The 27,023-nt window shown below is 37.2% G+C and overlaps 1 protein-coding gene across 3 annotated transcripts in view; it reads right to left on the reverse strand.

Annotated features, from left to right (window-relative positions):
- Positions 1 to 27,023, reverse strand: part of INO80D (INO80 complex subunit D) — a 58,022-nt gene that overhangs the window by 29,897 nt on the left and 1,102 nt on the right. For 2 of the 3 annotated variants that reach the window (XM_010861032.1, XM_010861030.1), the window contains exons 1-4: positions 15,387 to 16,715; positions 15,035 to 15,281; positions 9,585 to 10,327; positions 2,951 to 3,059 (exon numbers count right to left, since the gene is read on the reverse strand). In XM_010861032.1, coding sequence (XP_010859334.1) covers positions 2,951 to 3,059; positions 9,585 to 10,327; positions 15,035 to 15,252 — 1,070 coding nt within the window. In that variant the 5' untranslated portion in view covers positions 15,253 to 15,281; positions 15,387 to 16,715. Of the gene's footprint in view, positions 1 to 2,950; positions 3,060 to 9,584; positions 10,328 to 15,034; positions 15,282 to 15,386; positions 16,716 to 27,023 lie in introns of those variants that run through there. The other variant, XM_010861031.1, reaches the window with a different exon arrangement.

The raw sequence follows: 27,023 nt of genomic DNA on the forward strand, positions 1-27,023 counted from the left end.
ACTCAATGGACATGAGTCTGGGTGAACTCCGGGAGTTGGTGATGGACAGGGAGGCCTGGCGTGCTGTGATTCATGGGGTCGCAAAGAGTCGGACACGATTGAGTGGCTGAACTGAACTGAACTGAATAATACATTTAAGATACCAACTTACTTCTGCTACTGAGAGACCTCAGCAAAATCCTGCTAATGCTGCTGCTGCTACTAAGTTGCTTCAGTCGTGTCTGACTCTGTGCGACCCCATAGACAGCAGCCCACCAGGCTCCCCGTCCCTGGGATTCTCCAGGCAAGAATACTGGAGTGGGTTGCCATTTCCTTCTTCAGCGTATGAAAGTGAAAAGTGAAAGTGAAGTCACTCAGTCGTGTCTAAGTCTTCGCAACCCCATGGACTGCAGCCCACCAGGCTCCTCCGTTCATGGGATTTTCCAGGCAAGAGTACTGGAGTGGGGTGCCATTGCCTTCTCCAAGTAAAATCCTGAGAGCTCTGCTTTGACATACGCATCTACAACTACACTGAGTAACCAAGGAACCTTTGCCAAAACAAGGCCAAACTGTCTCCCCAAATTTCTTTAAGTACCATTTTAATTTAGGAAGAAAGTTCATGAAAAGGTTCTTCAGAGGGGAATGCGGTGATCAAACCACTGTCTGTTTTTCTTCCCAAAACACAATGCACACATTGAGGGATTTTAAATGGCAAAACCTTTTCACAAATCTCACGTGGCAAAAATTTCTTGGAGATATAATGGACAGGCTAGGCAGGACCAGCTTCCTAGAGCTCTCCATTTGCTGTTACGGTGGAGTACAACTAGAAGCTGGAAGGAAGTTGTTCTACAGGTCATCTGCAGTACAAGACAGAGTTCCTGAGAGAGCACAGCAGTAGATGCAGACGTGCAGCCGCAGGCATAGGAGGGGTGATAAACCAAAGCAACCCCAGTTTCACCCAAGGGAAAGAATGCGGTACCCTGTGCCTGAAGCAGAACACTGCCTGAAGCATAATACGAGTTCAACGAGAATATGCTGAGTGAGTGAACAAACAAATGAGTGAAGAGGAAAAGATTAAAGGGACAGCTGGAAAAAAAAATAAATAAATAAAGGGACAGCTGGGCAAGAACTAAAGACTACTGCTTGTAAAAAGGAGAAATACACACTGAAGGGAAAGAAGGGCCAGGAAAGCAGAGTATTATGGTGAGTCAAGGAAGAAGCATGTTAGCAAAACTGGCCAAGAAAGTAAAATTCTATAGAGATAAAGACGATGACAACTGGTCACAAGTCTAACACAAATTCTGAGAATTCGGCAATTAAGGAAGAATGGAATATAAACTGCTCCTGATCAAAGGCAAATACTGCCAATACTAATGTTCAGGTCACCTGCAGAATTAAAATAGGATTCTCGGCTACCATTTACCTGTCATTTCTCATGAATCAGGTATTATGCTGAGCATTTACATGTTACCTCATTTAGAGCAATTTGTAAAATTAACTCAAAATATCCAAAATCAAGCTAAGCTGATATGAATATCAACCTTAGGAAACATGTTTGATATTATCTATAACTTGGAAAGAAAGCGTAAGCTCAATTGTACTTCCATCTGAAAGCAAGAAATGCTAATGATAAGGAAACAGTCTTGAATGACATATAAAACAGAACCTCAGAGAGAGAAAAAAACATACCGCATTTTCCAATACTAACTTGGAGACAGAAGAAACAGGGACAACTATATGGGATATAAGTCCCAAGAGTGGAAGCGGAAGCATTAGGCTATTAAAGGTTAAGGACAACAACCATTAATAAATACAGCTAACTCTCCTGCTCTAACTCCACATCCAAATAAGCTTCTGACCATAACTGGCTTCCCGTATATTGTTGCTTAGTGAACATGTGTACCACTTAATGATTGTATTTCTGACTATAAACTGGCATTTTTGCTTATACATTAGTCTCTAGTGGATCAGTTTCTTAAGCCTAATCATCTCTGCGTATACTAACAAATCACATTGTACGCCTATAAATTCAGAAACCAGACCCTAGAATGTATATACATACAAGGATATTTTGAAATTCTAGGAGCTGGCCTGGGGCAGATAGTCTCCCCTCTATCTTGTTGAACATCTATTTAACAGAACTTAATGGGGAGGGAGGAGGGTTCAGGATGGGGAACACATGTATACCTGTGGCAGATTCATTTTGATATAAGGCAAAACCAATACAATATTGTAAAGTTAAACAAAATAAAATTTAAAAAAAAAAGAACTTAAAAAAAAAAATTAGCTGAATCTGTAAGTCACCTTTTGGCCTCACAGAAAAGGATCTCAGTCCTCTCACACTGCACCCAGAGCACTGACCCATGATGCTGAGGCAGTCCTCCGAAAGAGAACTGAAGGGCCTGGGCATTAACCTACAGCTTTCCAATAAGGCAGGTACCAAGAACCTCTAATGAGACTATTTTGGAAACTACTTTAACACATTAGGAATATTCAGCACATTAGAAATATTAAAGAAAGGATCAATCTTGCACAAGATGGAGGTGAAGTAAAAAGAACTATTCCCAGCTACTGCGTGGATAGGGCCAAAGAAAACATGGAGAAATCAGACAGGGGGACTCCAAGTAGGCCAGGGACACTGGCAAGTTCCTTAACCCGTCAAGGCCTTGATTTCCTCTTCTATAAAATGAGGAAATGGGATCAGATAAACTCTCAGGTCCCCTTCAGTTCTAAAATCTATTACAATTGGTTCCTTCAGTCATAACTGAAAAAGGTACCGAAACAAATTTAGCAGGGAAACATAAACATCACTCTCCTCAAATAATATAGTACATCTCCTCTCAAGTGGAATCTGTTTTTACCTGCATTACAATAAGACTACATCCAGTAACATTTTAAAAATAAGCATATATAGGAACAACCCATTTACTACAGTGGAAATTGAAGACTAAAAAGGAAGAGGAGGACTCACGTATGCCTTTCGTATCTGAGGGTCTCTCGGATGGACCAGGCCACCTGGTATGGCGAGGCCTGCTCTGAGTCCTCAAGTTCTTCTCCACTCTCTTCAGACCAGTCCAACCCTAGGACAGGGGAGAAGATGTGGCAAGTTAGAAAAAATTCATGTTCATTTAAAATTTAGATGAAAAGCTACCTGAAACACATAACCCAATACCTGTGGCAAACACTACCATAGTGTGAATAAATGCCTCCTGATGAGTTTCATCCCTGTTTCTAGCAAAGATATTAACAATGAATGCATAACATGCACTCAAATTTAAAACAAAGACATTGTAACAAAAAGGCTCAGATGAACTTCTTCTATAGGATTCTTCACAAAGGGAGAAGAAACAACAGAGCGTTCAAGTCAGAAAAAAATAAACGGTAGAATTTCTTAAGTATCAAAACATATACACTAACATAATGTCAGAAAAACATAAGAGATATTCAAGACAACGGGGAAAGAAGCCTAATGTATGTTCAGGCAAGAAAAAGGCAAAAGGTACCACTGGACTCATGCTATACCTCAACAAAGAAGGGCCCTTGAATAAATTGTTAAAAGGCAGGCACACTGCATCCCCCCTCTCCCAACAACATCTCTGGAGGAAAGGACTCCATCCACAAAGCAGGAGCGTGCCCAGTCTTTTGTTCCCCAGGGGAAGAGGGAAGAAGGGCAGGACTATTGTTCAGTCGCTCAGTTGTGTCCAACTCTTTGCGGGCCCATGGACTGCAGCATGCCAGGCTTCCCTGTCCTTCACTGTCTCCCAAAGTTTGTTCAAATGCACGTCCACTGAGTCAGTGATGCCATCCAACCATCTCATCCTCTGTCGCCCCACTCTCCTCCTGTCCTCAGGGGCAGGATAGAAACGTTCTATTTCTAACGTTACTGGGGTTTCTTTTAGTTAAATAAAAGCTGTCACATTTTGAGTTTCATTTTGAAAACAAGATTAGAAGGAAAAGCAGAGAAACAGAGTATGAATAATGCTTATGCATTTTGTTAAAAGCATTATTTTTAATGACTGGATAACGATTAGCTTCCAACATAAAGGTTCTGCCTTTTTAAAAGTTTGTATCTTAAAAAAAATAAAATAAAAAAAATAAAAAATAAAAGTTTGTATCTTGAAGAGGTCTTGATAAATACTGATCCTGCATAGCCTAAAATACAACAGTGTGTGGACTACTTAACATATTCAAAACCACTATAAAACTTTAATTAGACACCCTGATGACTAGTATTCTATGTCTTCCTTCTTGAGACCCTCAAAAATCAGAGACAGTCTTTATCATGCACAATTAGTTATAAAGGATCTCACAGATTTCTTCCATAATTCAAATAGGTTTGGTGTCCAATATAATTGCTTAGTCATGTCTGACTCTTTGCAACCCCATGGACTGTAGCCTATGAGGCCTCTCTGTCCACAGAATTCTCCAGGCAAGAACACTGGAATGGGTAGCCATTCCCTCCTCCAGGGGATCTTCGCCACCCAGGGACCAAACCTGGGTCTCCTGCACTGCAGGCAGATCTTTATCATCTAAGCCACTAGTTCACAGGTGCCACACCAGGAAATTAAGAAAAGGTTAACTGAAATGCAAATTTGAAATGCTTAAAATTAAATAACACCGACAACGGCATAAAGAAACTCTAAACCTAGTTCCAAGATGACTATTCAAACTATCAGGTCATCTTAAAAAGTTACTTTCTCTAACTAAAATAACCATTACTTTGCTAAAGAGTAAGTAAAAAAATAAAGTGATCACATCATTAGCTTCAGGATGTTGAAAGGTGAGATCTTTCAAACACAAACTGACACTTAAGGCACCTTTAAAAATTAGAACATGAACTGTTATTTTTTAAGTTTCCGTAAAAGTCAAAATAATGTCTACTAAGTCACCTATGCTTTTTCTGAAATAAGAACTGAGATTGAAGGGCTTCTCCTGTTGTAAAATTAACTGTCCAGTAAAGCAAACCTTTGATCTTGGCTTCATTATCACCAGTTTCAACATAACTAATTGAGATAACCAACCCAAATGGGACGGGAGGAGCCAATTAAATACTGCATTTTTCTTTAAGTATTCTTTGCTGACATGAATGCAGACTTAGTTGTAACAGTACATTACAATTTCTGGTTTCTCTGAAATAACCTGTTTTTAAAAACTTGGTGGCAGAGACCACACAACATTGTAAAGCAATTATCCTCCAATTAAAAAAACAAAAACTTGAGTTCCTCAAACATTTACATTTTCTAAAAATAAAAAGACAACACTTTTCCATGAGTTTTATTTCTGTTCAAAATGACTGAAAGTCAGCCCTCAACATAACATAAAATTTCAAAAGCTAAAATATTATCAGTATCTAGAAATAAATAGAAATACAAATAAATATTTAGCAGATGATGTGGGTAAATGCTGGAATGAGAGGCAGATGTGCAAAGAAAACTTAGATCTCTGCCTCAAAACTAATGCCTAATGAGTTCCAAATAGATGACTGAAATAACAAAAGGACTAAAGAAAATGTTGGCGAATACATACATACATATATGTTTTCTTGGAATGAAGACAGCCTAAACAAAGGGAGAGGAAAAAAAAACTGATTCAAAAAGAATTCTTAAAAAAAGAGAGAGAGAGAAAGAGAGTTTACATAAAAAATTTTAACCTATAAATTCCAAAACCTTTATGCTGCTGCTGCTGCTGCTAAGTCACATCAGTCCTGTCCGACTCTGTGTGACCCCATAGATGGCAGCCCAACAGGCTCCTCTGTCCCTGGGATTCTCCAGGCAAGAGTACTGGAGTGGGTTGCCATTTCCTTCTCCAATGCATGAAAGTGAAAAGTGAAAGTGAAGTCGCTCATTCGTGTCCGATTCTTCGCGACCCCATGGACTGTAGCCTACCAGGTTCCTCCATCCGTGGGATTCTCCAGGGAAGAGTACTGGAGTGGAAAACCTTTATAATGGGCACTAAAAGCGAATAACAAACAGGAGGGAGGAGAGGCTTTGCAACAAACATGAAATATGTGTAAAAAGCCCTTACCTATCAAGAAAAAAGAGAAATGCTTAAATAAAACTGTATGAAAAAATTGACAAAATAGGAAATACATATGTGCAAAAAAGGCAGTATGAACCAATAGTCAAAACTACATTATTAATCTAAAATAGCAGTTTTTACTCAAAGTTTGGCCTACAGATCCCCAGAGGTCCCTTAAACCCTTTTGGGGAGACCTCTAGGCCAATACTACCTTCAAAACAATATTAAGATATTATTTGCCTTTTTTACTGTGGTGACATTTGCACTGTTGGTAAAACAACAACCAACCATAGTGGGTCACACTGCTGATGCCTTAGCATGAATCAAGAGAGGCAAAAAACTGTACTAGTTGTCAATATACGTTCCACACAATGACTTACAATGGAATGAAAGAAAAAACAAACCAAAGCTCAATTCTGGAGTAAAACTTGAATTTATCACTGATGGTATGACAAATTCTTATGAGTCAGATTTTTCTGATACGATTAGTGTTAATATTAATGAATGCAACCTAAAATTTTAATATAACAAAATATGTCAACATTTGGGACATGTGTGTAATTGAGTAAGCCAGTATTTACCAAACGACCAACATACGATTTATAATATCATCCATGGGTAAGATATTCAAAGTACAAGGCAAATCAATGGATTTCAATGTAACTGTACGCAAAATTCCTTGATATGGTTTCAGATTTCACATTGAAACTAATCTTTAAAAACTACCACTTGTCAAGTTATGGTGAAGAACCAATTACAAATATCCACAATTTTTTGGAAAAATAACTATTAAAATACCTGCCCTCTTTTTCCTACAACAAATGTGTAAAGCCATCTTTTTATCTACTAACCAAAACCACATTGAATCAGGACACACTGAATGCAGATATCTAGCCGTCTTCTACTACACCAGACATTGAGTTTTGCTAAACAGGGACTTCCCTCATGGTCCAGTGGTTAAGACCCCACGCTTCCATTGCAGGAGCACAGGTTCAAACCGTTGGTCGGGGAACTAAGATCCCACAGGCCACACAGTGGTGGCCAAAGAGATTTGCTAAACAAGGTCAAAAAATGCTTTCTTGCCATTATATTTGTTTTTGTTTTGGAAAGTTATTTTTCATAAGTTAACAAAAAGAACATGTTAACATGCAGTAAGTTTATTGTTATTTTTAAATGAATTAGTAATTTTTAAATTTCTCAGTTTTAACTTCTAATCAGTAACTAGCAACAGATATAACTCACATATATAAAATCTCGACAGTGACCTCAACAACCTTTGAGTGCAAATAAAGTGATTCTAAGGCCAAAAATTGGAGAAATACTGGTCTAAAGTATTAAAGCACACCTCAGAAGTTTTTTATATGTACTGCCAAATTTTCTATCAAATCTGTAAAGGCAAAATAAGAATAATAATAATATCTAATATCCAGGTCTATAAAGATGTAGAGAAACTCATTCTCATACACTGCTGAAAGAAAAGTAAACTGAAAAAATAATTCTGAAGGCCAATTTGGCAATACATATCAAAAACCTTTTTAAAAAGTGAAAAAGCTTGGAATCAGCAATTCTGCTTCCAGGAATCTATTTGAAGGAAAAATTAAAGATGTGACGGTAATTATTTTACAGCAAGGGCTATACAGCTGCAATACTTTATAATTAAATAAATTGGAAATGATTTAAATTAGAGAAAGAATTCAGCTGTGACAAATTATGTTGTGTATGAAAAATTACTAACTTAATACATTATAAAAATTTTTAAATAGGTTATAATACTGTACATATAGCAGGAATTTAAGTTTATATATCTGAAAGAATATGCCAAGGTATTAACAAATAAGTACTAATAAGGCTTGCTTTGTTATATTTGCTTATCTATATTTTTTTTCTTTAAGCTTCATTAGTTTCTTTAATTAACCAAAGTCAAGTTTTGTTGTTGTTTAGTCGCTAAGTCGTGTCCAACTCTTTATGACCCCATAGCCTGTAGCTCACCAGGCTCCTCTGTCCATGGGATTCTCCAGGTAAGAATACTAGAGTGGTTGCCATTTTCTTCTCCAGGGGACCTTCCCGACCCAGGAATGGAACCTACGTCTCCTGCATTGGCAGGTCTATTCTTTACCACTGAGTCACCTGGGAAGCCCACCAAAAGTCATACATTGCTTAGTAACAGGTGACACGATATAAAGCTATGTAAGAGTTATCACTCCCGTCTCCCTAAAAACACACCCTGTCCAGTTCCATCCCACATGGCAGCCAATGTTAACAGCCTAATAGTGTACATTCACTCACACTTTAACTATGCTTGTAACAAAGAGGCAAACATTTATTCACATGCTTGATCAACAGATATACTGGTGTCCCTTGTTTATTCATTTTGCTTATCTTTACAAAAATGGGACAGTACAATACCACAGTATTTTTCTGCTTGTTACGATATCATGGATACATCCAGGTAAAAGAAATTTCACTCATTCTTTTTATTTTTATTCTTTTTAAATAGCTGTGTAATACGTCATAAAATGTATATATATCAGAATTTACTCAAAATTTCCCACAGGTTATAAAAGTGGTTTGCAGATTTTTAGTAGTGCAAGTAATGCTGCAATCAACATCCTGGAACACATATCCTTATATTCTGGTATTTTTTTTAATACACAGAGTTCCAAAAGTGAGCTTGCTGACTATACATATACTTTTAATTAGTAGATACTGTTGCATTACTCACCAGCCACGTATGAGCTCCCATATTCTCATTAACAACAGATATAATTTTTGCTAATCTGATGGTAACTGACTGTTATTTTAATTTGCGTTTCCCCATCTGTTAGGAGGATTGAGGTTTTCATTTGTTTATTGACCATTTATATGTCTTCTTCTTCTATTCCCATCCTTTCCCCATTTTTCTATTGCTGCCATATTTCATGCAAATAATCTTTCCTAAAGTTAGAATCACAGCTCACAACACAAGAATAAATTCCAAATGTCTCAAAGGTTTAAATGAACAAAAATAAAACAATCAAACTATTAACAGAATATGTAGAATATCTATATAAACTTGCTATCAGAGGATTTTCTTGATTAAGATAGAAAACTCAAAACAACAAAGGAAAGATAGATATTTGTCTCCATGACAGTTTTCTGTAACTTTTTGCTTTTAAATCATGAACAGGTATTACTTTAAGAATTTTTTTTAGAAAAGTGTCAGCAGATGCCAACAATACTATCTTTATTCCAAAGTTCTGTGATAAGACATGTCAAGAACTTCATTAGACACACAAGGACTCGGCTCACAGAAGTACAAAACCAAACACAACTGCTTTTATTGCTACTACTCTACTAGAAGCTGTAATGGAATTCTAAACTCCCAGCTCCTATTTTTCTGTATCCTGTTCACCAATTACTGTTCTCTCCAGTAGCATGTTTATGTTAAGGTGATTTATCTAAATACAGAGTCTTATTGGACACTCTGTCCAAGTATTCTTCTACCCCTATTACATATGAGAAGGCTATGAAAATAAAACCTTGTGCAAAAGGGCACATTTCGTTATATTACACACTTACATGACACGGTAAAAGAAACGGTAACTCACCTAAATGGGGAAACAGATCAGTGTCCAACTGATGTTTTTGGGTGCACAGTTTCACCAGTCTCTGCAGTCGACTTATACAAGAGAAGTGTGGAGAGAAGGCTGTGGCTTTCATAAGGACCCGGTCAGTCCTGGGCGGGTCCACGGCGGGAGCCCTACTGGATGGCAGGAGGGGCAGAGGCCTCTTGTGAGACAACTGCCTTGCTTGTGCTATAGTGTGTGTGGTGGGGGCCACTCCCTGCATTGGTAGGCTGGTGTTCTGAGGTTGAGGTGACTTGCAGACTACACCCTGCGGTGGCGCTGGAGGTTTTAAAGTGGGTAAAGGTGACAGGTGGGAGTGCTGCTGCGGAGGCTGCTGCTGAGAAGGGGCAGGAGGGGGACTAAAGTGCTCTTGTCGAACTTTTAAAATCTCTGTCTCTCTCTGGCGCTGCCGATTCTGGGCCAACTTGCTCTGCAACTTCTTTCTCACAGTTGCCCCTTTCTTTAGGTCATCATCTTCCTCGTTGAAAGCAAAGGGGTCTTCCAACTCGGTTTCCAGGTAGTGGACAGGGACCCTTGCCCCTGGTGGAGAGAGGGACATTCCATCCAGTCCATTGGGCATCTTCAAGGCCAGCGTGGGCACTGTCAGGCTAAAGGCCATGGTATCCATCTGGTGCCTGACCTTGACTTCATCTATAGGGTCATTCTTTTTCTTCCTCTCTTTTTTCGGGATAAAGCCAAGTACCTGCAAGTGGCTGTTGCAGTACCTATAAAAATACACACATATACAGGAGACTGTTCATAATACATCTTGAGAAAAGTAGAATACAAAGCTACATATCATAAAATGTGAATCCTTGTATGCTCAAAATGCATGACTATAATAACTCTGCATTCGTGGATGTAATTTATACAACTTCCATTACCCTCAAGCAATCCGCAAAGTCTGTGCAGTTTTGCTAAAGCAAATAAATGAATTGCACATGCAAAGAGGCTGCCAGACAGAAGCAAGTCATTCAAATAGTGAGTGGTCCTGGATAAACACCTAGCTATTGGTTCTCATATGGCTTTGTTATTCTCTATTCATAGCATACAAAGTAGCTCATCAAGAATCTAAAGGATCATTTAAAATTCTCTTCCAGAGGAAAAAAATCACATGTCCCAATGCCATTCAAGTATTGTAGATTCACAAAGATCTTATGACATAACACTTAAGAATGTCAAATGATTCCTGTGTGTTCTACACACACACAGACACACAGAACAGGAGAAAATAATAAAACTAGTTGGTGCGATTACAGATTAAATGAGTTTCTCAATAGCCATGTGTTGAGTACATGAATTATCTCTTCTAATTTCTACCTGCAGTAGGTACCAAAATAATGCCCTTTATACAGATGAGGAAGCTAAATTTTATATAAATTAATTTACCCAAAACCACCTATATAGAAAGTGACAGAGCTAAGACTTAATCTAAAAATCAAAGCTCATTTAGCACAGGGAACAATATTTACTATCCTGTGATAAACTATAATGGAAAAGAATATAAAACAGAATGCATATATGTGTAACTGAATCACTGTGTTGTACAGCAGAAATTAACATGTAAATCAACTACAATTAAAAAATAGAAGGAAAAAATCAAAGCTCTTGAAGACTCTTATTAAGAATGCATGTTATTTGAATAAAATTACACTGAAAACCTGTAAAGGTTTCTAACCAATAGAAAAGTCATTTGTCATTTAGTTGCTAAGTCATCCCAGCTTTTTGCAACTCCATAGACTGTAGCCCACCAGGCTTCTGCATCCATGACATTTTCCAGGCAACAATATTGGAGTGGGTTGCCATTTCCTTCTCTAGGAAATGGAAAAGTAGTATTTCCCAAACTGGTATACCTCATGCAGTTCTAAGGTATGCTGACAAATATGCCATAAAGACAGTATGCCATGCTTAAATAAATTTGGGAAAATGCTGGCTTAAACAGAAAGAGATAATAATTATATCATCTGTTTCTGCCGAACAATCTCTCAAAGAATCTTGTATGACATGTGCATTATACTCCAAGGGTAGAAATGTACCCATGTGGCACTGTTTCCCAAACTTATTTAAAATGGCACCTACTTTTACTGCAGCATATCTCCATAGAACACAGTTTGGGAAAAAAGGCAATAAAGTAAATAATGTCAATTCCCAAACTTGCTGGGCTGCAACAGAAAAGTGTTTTAAAAACTGTTAAATACACAGATTCATCAAAAATGAGGACACATGGTTTTGCTGCTTTGTCTCACTCTTTCATTGTAAATACAACTATTAAGAAAAAGCTTTCTGGACTATAGAGAGACTCTGCACTGCACATGTATGTGTGTTTAACTAGCAGGTTTGAGCTAGGTCCTACCTACTCTAAATAGAAAAGATTCATAAAACTACAGCTAATAAGGAAAAGGGTTTCAGGTATAATTGTATTAAGCTTCCCAACAAAGTGTTGATGGTTTTTGTTGTTTTCTACTCATTTTCAAATTATCAAAAGGATTAGTAAATTTTTAGAGAGGAGTAATGAAGTGGGCTTTTTTAAATTTAGAAATCAAGCTGCTCTGCTCATTGACATGGGCCATCTAGACTAGTAAATGAGGCTACTATCCGTGCATCACCTAACCCAGCAGAGGCCAGTCCACAGGGACAGTCCTCCTTCAACCCCACCCTCAACCCACTCCAGCCACTGTCACACTGTGACCACATAATTAGAATTACCACAGCTTACTTAGTTATGAACAGCATTTAAAATAAGTATATATTTAAAGTAAGTATGTAAATATGAATTTCCAGTCAAAAAGAATACAGGGAAATGCCTGAAAATGTGTTCCTTTGCAGGGCTGAAAATGTGAAATTAGACTATGTTGATAGTTACACACTCCTGTAAAGACATTAGAGAATACTGAACTGTATACTTCAAATGGGTAACTTGATTCATATGTGAATTATATCTTAAGCTGTTTTAGAAAAGAATAAATATAGGAGACAAGAAAATTTCTTGGTAAATACATACTACTAAATAAACATATATAAAAAACTATACCAAACTTAAATTTACAATACTATATAAAATAACCAATTTAATATAACCATTTACCTCTGAAATATCAAGGCTACGGTACCAGGCCTTAGCTTCCCACTGTTAAAAGTATATTAGAAACTGGACATTACTTTTTAATTATACCAGTACTTCTAACTGAACTTAACACTATTCTATCCAAAAGATGGAATTTCATAAGTTAGCATTTATAATACACACCAGGTAAGTTATGCACTTTTTCTAGCTGACTATTGACCAGATATTTTTGTCAATTAAAGTCCTTGGGAATTTGTTTTCTAAAACTATACATAGTGAAGTGAAGTCGCTCAGTCGTGTCCAACTCTTTGCGACCCCATGGACTGTAGCCTACAACGCTCCTCCATCCATGGGATTCTCCAGGCAAGAGTACTGGAGTGGGGTGCCATATCCTTCTCCAGGGGATCTTCCCAACCCAGGGATTGAACCCGGGTCTCCCGCGTTGTAGGCAGACGCTTTACCATCTGAGCCACCAGGGAAGTCTTAAACTATACATAAAACCATTTCAAATCCGTAAGTGTCCAAGGAGTAACTGCCTTAACAATGATAAAAGCTTATTTTCAAAAGAATATTAATCTTTTCTACATTGTGTCATATAGTATAAGTTACAACTATTACATTTATACACAGGTTTAAACATATTATGACATGAATTTAACCTGGGTTTTGTGAGGTTAAGTAAGAATATTACTTCCTACTAACATCTACTTTAATCTGTTTTCAAACAGCCCTACAACAACAAAAACACAAAAATATTAATAGCATTTGTGTTCATATGGTCTTGGACCAATTTTGAAAAAATATATAACTCAGTACTTTTTAAGCCCAGATTCTCCTGACAGAGCAACACAAAAATTTTTTCCTTTCTTGCTTAAAAAAAAAAAAACAAAACTACTTCGAATATAAAGGTGAAGACATATTAAATTAATTCAGAGAATTAATATTTTGGAGAAATTCAGAGTGACTCTCAATTTACTTCTTGCTATTTGCTGTTAAGATAATACTTGCTTCAGCTGAATTGAAAAAAAAATTCAAGGTTGACAAAAATTGCACTTCTGATAAACTGAATTTAAGACAAAATTATAGAAATGTGATTATAATGGATCTTAATGTGAAAAAAATAATCCAAGTCCATTCATTCTTCAAATTAAAAAGGGGTAAGAGTAAGAAATTATTTTTAGTCAGCTAAAACCAACTGGACAGACATGCTTAGCCTAATACACTGGTACCTTTCTCACCTGAGATTAAAATTTTATTCCTTTCCTCACTAAACAGCTGTTTCTAACTTTCAGGTATTGTAATTTGAAACCTGAAGTGCTCATTAGATATTCTAAGAGAGTATTTCCAAATCACCACATTATGCTGTACTCATTTTGGTGGGGTATTTATCAACACAAATTATTTATTTCACCCTAAAAGTGTGTAAGCTGCTCACATGACATACAAAATACATGATTCCTTTTCAACCAATTTACACAGGTGACATTTGTCTACATATAGGAACAAAAAATAAAGGCTGTATATGTATTTTTTAAATATAGTAGTAAAAAGTTCAAATTTTCTACCTAAAGACAAGTATTTGAAACTTTCAGGAAAAGAAGCATGCATCTCTCTGTAATATCCTACAATGATCAACATGGTTGCTGGAGAACTGACAAAAAGAGACATAAAAAAAGAGATTATATGTGAAATACAGTATAAATTTTTCTAAGGATATGAAAGATGAATAATCAGCATAAAACTCCTTTAAAAACATCTCATTATTTTCTTTAACTCAGAAAAGTATAAATTCATAATCCCAGTCATAAAGCCTACTTTACTATGAAAATACAGGTTCTAAATTATAGTAAACATAGTTTATATGGAACTCTTTTTAACCAAAAGAAGCCTGAGAGAAAATAAATTTTCTGAATGATTCAAGTAATCATTCTTTTGAATAATGCTTTTTCAATAAGTATATATCATTTGCTACCTTTCAAGTGCAGATTTAAAAATTCCAAAATTATTATCATTAACTATAACACCAAAGTAGTTCCTCTCATTTGTCTCATTTAGGCTGACGAAAGACTAAGAAGAAAAATCAGAAAATACTTTCTAAGGCTGTAAACCAAGCATATCTGTACCAAGACTTCAAGCAAAAAAAAAAAAATTTTTACACACTTAAACATACTTCACAAAGAATTCTCCAAAGTTACTACTCCATTTCCTAAAAATTGCTATCTCTCATCTTTAGAACCATTCTATAGTTTGCTTAGATTAACCCCTGAACTCAACATTTAAATTCATCATATCATACATCAAACAAAACAGAACCAACTTCCAAGCTTGCTGATTCAATCAAAGGCTGCTCCCCACTGTCAGAGCTTACCTGCGGTCCTCCGATTTAGGAATGGGGTTGGTGCAGCGCTGGCTGTTATACTTGGCCACATATTCACATTGCTTGAAGGGGGCAGTCTTGTCCTCCAGAACGTGTCTGATACAGAAAGCGTAGCCGTTGAGTCGCCGCTGCTTGCACAGTTTGGGGCTATATGAGCACAAGGGCTTATTGTCAACCTCAGAGAAGTGTATATGTTTCCCTTCATACATCACGTGACTCTATTCCTTGTCAACATCAGCTAAAAGACCATCACAAAAAAAGAAACCCAAATGATAAATCAGAGAGTATAAAGCAGGTTTAAGTTGAGAATTTCACTGAGGGACTTCGGGCCCCACAGCCATACCTGATTTTAAATCTTCTGCACCATAGCAATGTTAAGAGAACCCCAAGGATACCACAGTTTGGAATGCTGCAGAATCAAGATGAAGCAGATTGTCTACAAAAATATCAAAAGGCCTAGTTAACAAATAGAAATAAGCAAAGCTTGCTCACCTGGGAAGTAAAATTCTAGGGTATCACCCTTCCTAACAGGATGGATTCTTCACTATAACCCAACATCCCAGTATTGAATTCAAATAATAAGACATAAAACATTAAGTTAACCTACCACTCCAAATTGAACTAAATAATTTTTGCTTTAAGTCTTGTAAATACCTCAAAATAGCAGGGTTCTTCCACCAAACTCATGTTATAAGGTGGCGGGTCCTTTTTTTTTTTTTCCTTTACTGATGGTTTTACCTTATGCCGATTTTCAGAACTCAAATCTCTTTAAAATGGCAATGGAATGAGGTCTACAGACCCAAAACTTCCCCCAGAAAGTCTACATTTTCCAATGTGTTGGCAAAATATTTAGCAATTTGTAACAAACATTTCTATGAAATATTAAAAAAGAACAAATCCCTGTTTTTTAAAAGTTATTTTTCCCTCTAATACTCCCCCACACTGGTCCCACCCAGACGATAGCCTTGAGCCCAAAGACTAGTCACCACCACATCTTCACCATTCAGTTGAGTGCTCTGCAACATAGAATGTTCTCAATTATACCAGATAGTGTAATTACCATGGCTGATGAGTCTCTGGAAGCTTAATAAGAAGATGGAAGGAAGAAATCACACAGTAGTCACTACCTCTCAACACACAAAGGTCTAGGAGTAACATGTATGGTTAACACCATACCGCCTACAATGAAACTGCAACAACGGATCGGTCACATCAGGACACAGGGGGCTGCTGTGGTCCAACCTGCTTGCTCTACACTCTAAAAGTCACCAAGACAGATGATGAACAGCTTAGACATCAGCTACAGAAAACCTCGAGAAGCACTCTCCCCTTTACGAAACTAAATAAAAAACTCCTTATATCGGTGAATGACAAGATACACAAATCCTTCAAAAGTCAGAAGATATGTTGGCTTAAGTCAGAGATCTGCCAAGATAACGACAGTATTTACCTTGGACAAATCATTTAACCTTGGTTTTCTCATCTATAAAATAGAGATAGTATTAGTAGCTATGTTATGAGGTTGCTTCAGGGATCAAATCACACAAAGCATGCAACACACTAAGTACCATGCCTTGAACAAATCAGAGTTATTACTCATAAAGTTCTTATTATTACTACATTTTACCTGCTGATGATACAGGTAGAGAATTTACATTACCTTTAAGCAGCATTTCACTTACATCAGTAGAAAAAATTCTGAAATTACTTGGTAAATTTTTTATTACTTAGGTAATAAAAAAAAAATCACACATTACTGAGTAAACCTAATCATGCATCAATGAAAAACAAAAATAAGAACTTTGCCTTTTCACTTTATTAGGAGGCAAGGAAGAAAAGCTGGACTAAAAATTTAAATTCAGCTGCCCTGAAGGTCTGGATGTTCAGGACAGGAAATTATTTCAAAGCAAACCCATGAGGTTTCATTTTTACACTCTCTTTGGCCTGCTCACCCACCTGGCAAACATCAATCTTTCATGAATTAGTTAAGTAAATCTTTATGAACTTCAGGAAATAAATAGGCTGGATATAACTGAAAAAAGGAATTTACATAATCAATTTGATTGCCATTATGAAAAAAATCAGCCTATATATCTAGATGGATGAGAATATTTTATAAATCACATGAAGGGTAACATTCACTTTTTATCTGACATATCCTAGGTAGCATCATGTCTATTAAGATTGATGATTCCCCCAGGCTTGCCAATGTTCATGCATCCTTTTTCCCTATTTGAATTGGCTAGAACTATTGAAACAATGTTAATAACAGCAGCCACTGTTACTCCTAATTTTAAATGAGAATTGCTTCCAGTCAATGGCAGTAAAATGCTGACTTCCGTGTTATGTTAAGGAAGTATGAAGTAATTCCTACTTTATTAAGAAAAGAACAAACTCAGAATTGACAGCTAATTTTTACCAAATTCTTTTTCAGTTTCCAGGGAAATGATCATTTTTCTCTTGCACTTTAAAAAATATATACTAAAAATATTTAGTATTTAGTACTTCCTGATACTGTACTCCTTCTTACACTCTTGGGAAAGCAACCTGGTCATCACGCATTACTCTTCTACTGTATGACTGGGCTATATTTGCTAATAGTGAGGATTTTTTTATTTTGAGAACATCTAGAGTTTTTTCTATGTTGTGTGCCTTGGCAGAATTAGGTATTAGTATTTTAAAAAACAATTTATAAAATCTATGTTCCTGAACAAGTTAAAAAGCACTGCAGTCGTAACATTCCTTAGAAGGTTGCCTGGGCAGTGTTTTTTGCAGATCAGGTTTTCAAATTTACCTGTATACAATTTAGCAATGTGACCTCTTATACTTAATTTACTAAATATCTGTGACTCATTCTTGTATTCTACGTATGTCCATACACATTTGTGATATTTGTGCTTTCCCCTTTTGTTCATGATTGGGTTGAACAGGCGTTTATCTGCTTAACATTTTTACCAATATACTTCCCCCCACAAAAAGAAGGAAAAAAAAAACCTCTTGGAATTATCAGTGAAGTGAAGTGAAGTTGCTCAGTCATGTACAACTCTTTGTGACCCCATGCACAGTAGCCTACCAGGCTCTGCCGTCCATGGGATTTTCCAGGCAAGAATACTGGAGTGGGCTGCCATTTCCTTCTCAGGGAATCTTCCCAACCCAGGGATCAAACCTGGGTCTCCTACATTGCAGACCTTGTATTTTTTAACTTCTTGGGCTTAATTCTTTTATTGTCATTCTTTTCTTGCTTAGTAATTTGTTTACAACCATGAATTTTTCTGAGTAGTGTTTTAATCATATCCCACATGTTGATTTGGATTTTATTTTTTAATTTCTCCTTAGACCCAAGAGTTACCTAACATTTTCGGATGGCAGAGTCTTAGGCTTCCCTTTGTTTTAGTTCTAGTTAAGAGTAAGGACCACTGGGAATTCCCTGGAAGTCCAGTGGTTAGGACTCCATGCTTCTATTGCAAGGGACCCAGGTTCAATCCTTGGTCAGGGAACTAAGATTCCACACACACACACACACACACACATATAAAAGAAAAAGGAGCATACTGGTGTCTGACTGATTCCCTGGGCCCAGCAAAGGACCAGGCTTCCAGAGCCCTGAAGACAAGGGGTAGACTCCAGAACACAGACTTATTTTCCATCCTGCCTTCACTGACCAAGCAATTGCCAAGAACAAAGGCTGCCTCTCCAGACCCCCAGCAAACAAATGAGGTACTTCCTCACAAATGGATAGCTTCTCTGAGGGTTGCACAAGTGTATTTGGGGAGAACTTGAACAAGTTGAGGAACGCTTGTCCTAGGAGACTGAAGAGATACCACAGAAGAAATCTGGATGTCGTGAAGGAGGTAAACGATTCAGGCAGAGAGAGCAGCTGCTGAGATTACTAGGAAGCTGGAGAAACAGGAGAAGAAACACTTGAAACAGCTGGCTGCAACTGCCCTCCTATCATCAGAAAACAGCAGCTGTGTGGAGAAGGAATATAAGGAAAGAGAGGTGCTGGGACCTTGCAGAGAGCCCAGGGAGCTGGCTGGAACACACTCTGGTTCCCCGGGCTCAGCTGCCTCCCAGGAGGCTAGGACCCCAATGAAGAAAAAGCCCCAGGAGACTCCTCAGGAGCATGGAATGAAAGACTTATCTCTTTTTCCAAACCCAAGAAAAAGAAATCTTTTTCCAAGGAGAAGCTGGTTAGCAGCGATCTTGAAGACACAGCTAGCATGGAAGTCTTCCCAAGAGGAAGAAATCTTTCCCCAAAGAGGAACCAGTTAGTGACCCTGAACTGTCAGAAACAGGAGTGTCCCCAAGAAAAAGAGGAAATTTCTCTTCCATGGAGGAGCCACTCAAGCAGGGGGGCCTTCAGAGTCTGCTGGCAGCAAGAAAAGCAGCTTTAAGAAGTTCCAACAGCTATCCCAGGAAGATCGGAATGGATACCTCCCTGGTGGGGCATAACCCACGGAGATATTTCTCAAATCATCCCCTGTATTCTAATAAAAACAAATTTCACAAGGAAAAAAGAAAGAGCACAACCTGCATATATCTCTGATTTTGGATTTGACTGCATTTTTATTTGGGGACTAATAGGTGCTCCTGGAAAAAAGCATTTGTTGTTTCTAGGGTATCTTCCTAGTTACACCATATATCATGCTATTAACATCCACTGTTATTTAGTTTGCTTTTTCTGTTTACCAAGGGATAAAACAAAATCTCCAACTATAATTTATTTTCCCTTGTATTTATTTTATAAATTTTATTTGATAGAGATTTCATGATCATTAGACTGTCACTCTTTATCATTAGAAAAGGCAATTGATGTTATTTGTCTTAAATTCAACCTTGTCTGATATTAGTATCTGGACTTCATTTTTTGGAGCTGAATTCGCTGGTTAAGTCTTTGCCTATTCTTTTACTCTCAGGTTTTCTGAAGCACTATTTAAGATTATAGGTCAACAAACTCTGGCTTATAAGACAAATTTGACCCATTGCCTGCTTTTGTAAATAAAGTCCTGGGGACGGCGGAGCCTGGTGGGCTGCCGTCTGTGGGGTCGCACAGAGCCGGACGAGACTGAAGTGACTTAGCAGCAGCAGTCCCTTTTTCAGTGCATCTCTTAACAGGTTTCCCTCCCCCCCAATCTGAGTCATTTTCTTTTAATTAGTTCATCCAATTTATAATTTAATATTTACTTACGTGACAAATGTTTCATCTTAATTTTACTACCTTATTTTTTGTATTGTTAATAGTTTTCAATTCTATCTTTTTATTACATATTTCATTTTATAGCCTGTTTTCTTGGAAGATTTATAGTCTGTGTCCTTTAAATCACATTTCTTTACTCCAAACTAAGAAAGTTAGTGTGCTTAGCATTCCTGTGATTGATCTTGCTATGAATGAGAAAAAATTACATTTTTGTTAACTATCTATCATCCCAACTCAGTATTTCTTCCTTATATTATTTCTACATTGTTACAGCTTATGACATTTTAATGTTTGTCCTATATTCAAAATTATTCGATGCTAATCACTAACCTTTTAACTTAGCTTTCAATCCATCTCTGGATTCAATAGTTTATAATTTACTTACCTCCATTCTCCATCTTTCCCATCAAGGGCTGACTTACTGAAAATAAGCCATGGTTTTTCTATTTAAAAATATGTCAATTGATATTACACTTAAACTAAAGCTTGCCTGGACATAAAGTCTTAGGTTATATTTTCCCCATATTTTAACCTAACAATAAAAGTCTTCATAGGAATTCTCTGGTGATCCAGTGGCCGCTTTCACAGCCAGGACCTGGGCCCAACTTCTGGTTGGGGAACTAAGATCTGCAAGCTGCATGATGTGGCCCAAAATTTTTTTTTTTTAATTTTTAAATTTATAAAGTCTAGAGATCATTTTAGAATTTAAACTCATTTTTTTATTGTGGGAAATGCTTTAATGTCTTGAAACTGTTTCTCTATTTCATTTATTCTATTTTTTAGAGGTATCAATTATAGGCATGCTAAATTTACTGTCCTCTGTATCTGTCTCTAGGCTTTATTTTTACTTTTTCCATTTTGAATTGCTCAAATTTCTCAAGTTTACCTCCATTATCCTCAGCTATCAGATATATGTGCTGCTTTGAAAGTAACCTTCATTTCTATAATAACTATACATTTCTCTTTTATTTCATACTTTGGTTCCATTAGCTCCACTCTTATATTTTATCATTTATTTCTTGAGCTTTTGTATCTATCTATAAACTTCTGTTTCAGAGGAGCCATGTCTTACCCCAACTCTCCAGACCGCCTCCCACCATAAGGAACTATTTATTCATAATTTTTACTTTCTCAGTTCTTTCTGAAAATGATCATCTTCAATATTTCTCCCTTAAGGCTTGACTCAATGCTGGACTAGTCTCCCCTACTCAAAAGGGCCCACATGGCATAGATTTGGGGGGATGGTCATTTAGGCTTTATTTTTCTTCAGCTGACCAGATACACAGCTATATAGCTGAATGCTGCCAGTTTCTCCTCTACGCTTAACTTCCTGCAAAAATAGTTCAACTGTACAGCTTGTTTGGAGAAGGGCATGGCAACCCACTCCAACAGTCTTGTCTGAAGAACCCCATGGACAGAGAGCCTGGTGGGCCACAGTCAACAGGGTCGCACAGAGTCGGACACGACTGAAGCGACTTAGCACGCATACAGTTTGTTATTCAATCCCACCTCTCTCGCCACTCAGGGAGCACAATGTACATACCAACCTTGCCATTCCTAGTGAGGGGGTCACTAGTTTTGTCCTCACGATGTTTCCCAGCACTCTGCTTGAGTTATATAGAGGAAATCACCTCTCCTTGCAGAGAAGGAAATGGCAACCCACTCCAGTGTTCTTGCCTAGAGAATCCCAGGGATGGGGGAGCCTGGTGGGCCGCCGCCTATGGGGCCGCACAGAGTCGGACACGACTGAAGCAATTTAGCAGCAGCAGCAGCATCTCTCCTTGCATCCTTTCTTGCCCTGGTTCAATTCCCACTGCACTTAAAACTAATTCATACGTTCAAATTATAAGGTTTTGTTATCAAAGATTGAGTTTCTCTTCTGTTTCTCATTCTCCTCATTCTTTTTAGTTGGTTTAGAGAGGAGAGAACAGAGATGTCAGTATTCTGCCATCATTAACCAGAAGTATCTTTAAAAATTCTGTATAGTAAAACATACCAAAATATAAAATCATAAAACAAACTTGTCTAATTTTTGCAAACATATTCTTTTGTGATCATTTTGAATTTATTTTAATGAATAAACATGCTATTAAAGAAAGTACTAAATTTGATTTATAATCACTATGTCAAATCCACGTGATTCTAGCTTTAATGACAAGTATTCATTTATTTATTAAACACTATGACAAGTCCATTATTTTCTGAGAAGCTACAGAGTATATTAATAGTAAAAGACAACTTTTTTTCCCTTAGAAGATTACAATCTATGCAGTGCACATGTGCTCAATTGCTTAGTCTTGTCCGACTCTTTGCAACCCCATGGACTGTAGCCCGCCAGACTCTGTCCATGGAATTTTCCAGGCAAGAATACTGGAGTGTTTGCCATTTCCTCCTCCAGGAGATTTTCCCGACCAAGGAATTGAACCTGCATCTCCTGTGTCTCCTGCACTGGCAGGTGGATTCTTTACCACTGAGCCACCTGGGAAGCTCCATAATCTATGCAGTGAAATGCACTCAAAAGAAAGGAAGTGAGTAACTGGAGGATTTTACCCACAGCTCTGAGCACCCAGGCTCCTCCAGCTTCACCATAACCAAAGACAGGCCCTCTGTCCAGAACAACGGATGTCTTCTTCTTTGTGTCCCCTCCTCTGGCCAGTCCTAGCCTTCAGAGCACAGCTTAGTGGTCACCACATGCAGATTCCCAAAGGCAGAGTTAGTTCCATGCTCTTTTGAGGTATTCTGTGCATTTACCTGTTTTAACCCTCAGTAGAGTCTACTTTGCTTGATCTTCTGCTCTCTTCCCTCTTAGGAAATGAGCTTCTAAAGGGACAGTTTCCTGTTCTTCATTATACCCAGAGCCTAGCACAGTGCCCAGAAGTAAATAGCTGCTCAGTAAGTACACACTGCCTACATAAATGGCTTCTGTGACAGCAACTCAATTCTAGGTTGTCTACCCAAAACAGGTTACTAGATTCACCCACCAATAATTAATTCTTAAAAATCACTAAATTGGTACTTAAGTCTACACAGTGATTTCTAATAGCCATAGCCATTTGCCAAGAGAAAGTATAATTCAGAAGCTTTAAAATGTTTGAATATCGCCGTATATCTCATGAACATCAAACGTTTCAGGGGCTTCCCATGAGGTTCAGTGGTTAAGAAACCACTTTGCAATTCAGAGGACAGTTCAAATCCTTAGTTCTAGAAGATCCCACATGCTGTGGGGCAACTAAACCTGTAAGCCTTGAAGCCGGTGCACCTAGAGCCCAAGCTCCATAACAAGCCACTGCAATGAGAAGCCCATGCGCAACAAAAATCTGGCACAGCCAAAAATAAATACATATTTTTAAAAAAAAGTTTCATCAAACAGATTCATATAATTTTCCACCCAAGGTCTATCTAGCAAATAACTTTTTTAAAAAAACATTAAAATATTGTTTTTTAATAAATGTAAGAACACATTAAAATGTGCCTATTCAACATCTTTCTAACTCTAAGAATTCAGTAATCTATCCATTAGTCTATCTTTCAGCATTTGCCACAAGATGCCAAAGCTCTTGCTAACGATCTCTATGCCATTACAAAATGTCTAGCTGCAACACCTTAAAAACAACTTCTCTCCAAACGTCATGTTTTTTACATCAACCTGTGATTATTTTTTCTATTTCTTTGAATTGTAACATTTTAAAAATCCTACTAAAAGCCAACTTTCCATCTTCTTTTTAAATAATCACCTCCCTGTTCTCCATTTTCAAATCCCTCTTTTAATAAGCCCAATTTAATCTTTATAGCTATATTTTCAATTCCCTGATGTGTTCAGACTTACTTTATACACTATAAAAGGAAAGAATGTTCAGGGAAAATGGCTTTCAGCTTTGAATCTAACTTCTTTCTTAAGAAGTATTGTTTAATCAAATAATATTTGATATTAATATCAAAATCACTTGTCTATAAACTGGAAACGACCATTAATATGGTCTTCTCTATCTTAAAAAAAGTAATCGTGACAAAAGCACTAAAATAGATTTCAGGGGAAAAAAAAAAAACCCTACATTTTTAAAATTTTGTATATCTAGCCTCCCAACACTGAAGTTCTTTACTGCTACTCCACCAAAGACGCAGTTCACATGGCCTTCATTCATTGACATTCACTGTAAGATAAAATTTGAGGAAACATATAATGTATAAAGGCCACATGATCTTAATCAAATGTCTTATAGACCCTTGTATTTAAATATGATGCCACTGAAATACTATCCCACTGTCTAATCCATTTAGAGCTACACCTTTTAATATACGATGAATAACACTTAAAAAAGAGTCTTAACCAGACCAAATTTATCACTACACTAGATACTATCTTCATCTGTGGAAATAGCTTGCTTAGAAAAAGAACACAAACAAGTTTATGTGAAAGAGAATTAAGGTAATTAAGCACTCTCAGCAGCACTAGAATATACCCTTTAATATACATTTGTTATTACCAAAAAAGCAAAAAATACCTGAGAAGAGAGTCACACAAAAAAATTTTTCATGGCAAACATATCCATGTACCAGAATTGAAGAGGAGGAAATATGGGTAGCTGTAAAATCTTCCTAAAAAATCCTCCTTGTTATTATGTGCAAGTCGCTCAGTCATGTCCAGCTCTTTGCAACCCCATGGACTGTACAGTCCATGGAATTCTCCAGGCCAGAATACTGGAGTGGGTAGCCTTTCCCTTTCTCCAGAGGATCTTCCCAACCAAGGGATCAAACTCAGGTCTCCAGCATTGTAGGCAGATTCTTTACCAGCTGAACAAGGAAATCCCTTGATATTATATGCTGAGTTTAATGAAAAATAAAACAATTCCCTTCCATAGTCTCTTTCTTCTTGCAAATACAGAGGAATAAGACATTAGTAGGGGAAAAGGTAAGAAAGATAAGCTTTTAACAAAAGCAACCTACAGCCCTTTCGGTCTTCCAACAGCAACCAGAAACCAATTTGCAAAATGTGAACATTAGTCTCTTTGGGACTGCCACTCTATCACCTCCACGTGGAATCTGTGTGTGTCATTACTGCTCTTTTGAGTCTCCTGTTTCAGAAGCATGTTCATTTCACTGCCACACTATTTTCTCCTAATTGCCATCTGTAATTTTATATAGTCTACTACTCCCTTTTAAGGGCTTAGACCTACAACATACAATTTTTTTCTAATCCAACGTGAACCTAAATTCTCAGAATGCTAGCTAATATATTTAATACAAATGAAAAGAATTTTTGTTTATCCCAGATCATATAAAGTCTGAAAAAGCTTAAAAAGTCTGAAAAATCTTAAAAACTTAAAAAGTGTCCCATTTTAGGTTTTTTTTGAAATGTTTTGACTCAACTTCATGCAGCATAGAAATGTGAAACTAAACAGATGAATATATTGATTAAAAAAAAAAAGCAATATCCCACACATCAGTGTTAGACTCAGAAATTATAAAAATCTATCAACTGGCGTGATTCAAAGATCAGTGAGAAAATCTGCCTATCATCCCAAAATATAAACACTATTCAACACAAAGTGCAAAGGAGAGTATTTTAAGCTAAGTTAAATGCTTATCGAATGTCTACTATGTGCCAAATACTGTGCTCAAATAGCACTGTGCAAATAAGTCTGCATTATGAATTTCAATTAAAATGACCTTTATGCTAGTTGAGCTTCTTACCTAATTTATTAGAAACGTAAGGAGAGCTCATGCAGCAGTGGAGAGCACTTACTGGCTTCAGTGGGTATCAGAGATGGGGCTTAAAGCGGGCTCAGCTCATTACTAGGTGTTTGACCTTGGACAAGTTATTTAGGTTTCAGTTCTCTCAGTTGTAAAGAGGATTATAATAGTATGTACCTCACTGAGTCACTTAGGAGAATTAAATTAGGTATTTCAATATGCATGGTATCCAGCACATAGTAATCACTTAATGTTAACTACTATTAGAATCAGTTAAGTAGTGGTTTATTGGTATTATCATTTTAATCAAAGATCTGCAGGGCTGAAAGGCGGGCTGAAAGGCAGTCTCCAGCTGCTGGTGGTTCTCTGAATGATACAGTGTAATTCTCCAGTAAATCAGGCCCTCCCACCTTCTTGAGGCTAGAGTAACAGAATCAACCGAAAACTGTTTCCTATGATTATCCATATTAAAAATCTAATATTAAAAATGTTTTCAACATTCTACAGAACATCTAGACACTGGCGTTCTTGGGACAAAAATACTAGCAGAATGAGCAGTGTTTGATTGGGTTATGACATTTATTAGCTCCAATTAAGACTCCTTTACAGCAAATGCTGAGTTTCTATCCCTGCCATGGGGTCACTTTCAATTGTTACAGAAACCTTATATTGCATGACAAAAAGAAAACTTAGGTTGTAGCTACAGTTCTTTTGTTCTAAGAATCTGAAACTAACGGCCTCTTTGTTGCTCAATTCCAGGTACTCTTTTCCATCCTTATCTCACTTGACCTCTCTGTGGCATTTGACACGCTGACCACTTTCTCTTTCTTGAAAAATTTCCTTTTTGCTTCTCAGTCAGTGGCTTCCTTTCTCTTGGCGCCCACACTTAAATGTCAATGTTCCCGAAGATGCTTTTAATCTTGTTCTATAGGGATGCAAGATGAAATGCCTCTATGTGCCACAGGGGTGGGCAAAGACTGGCAAACTTTGCTCATCTAAAGGCAGCAGACTCAAACCAGTTTCAACAAGTTGTTGGAATTAAAACACACACACACACACACACACACACACACACACACACACACGGACCTA

Source organism: Bison bison, unplaced genomic scaffold (assembly GCF_000754665.1).
Source record: "Bison bison bison isolate TAMUID 2011002044 unplaced genomic scaffold, Bison_UMD1.0 scf7180017864471, whole genome shotgun sequence".
In the NCBI taxonomy this organism is placed as follows: Eukaryota; Metazoa; Chordata; class Mammalia; order Artiodactyla; family Bovidae; genus Bison; species Bison bison.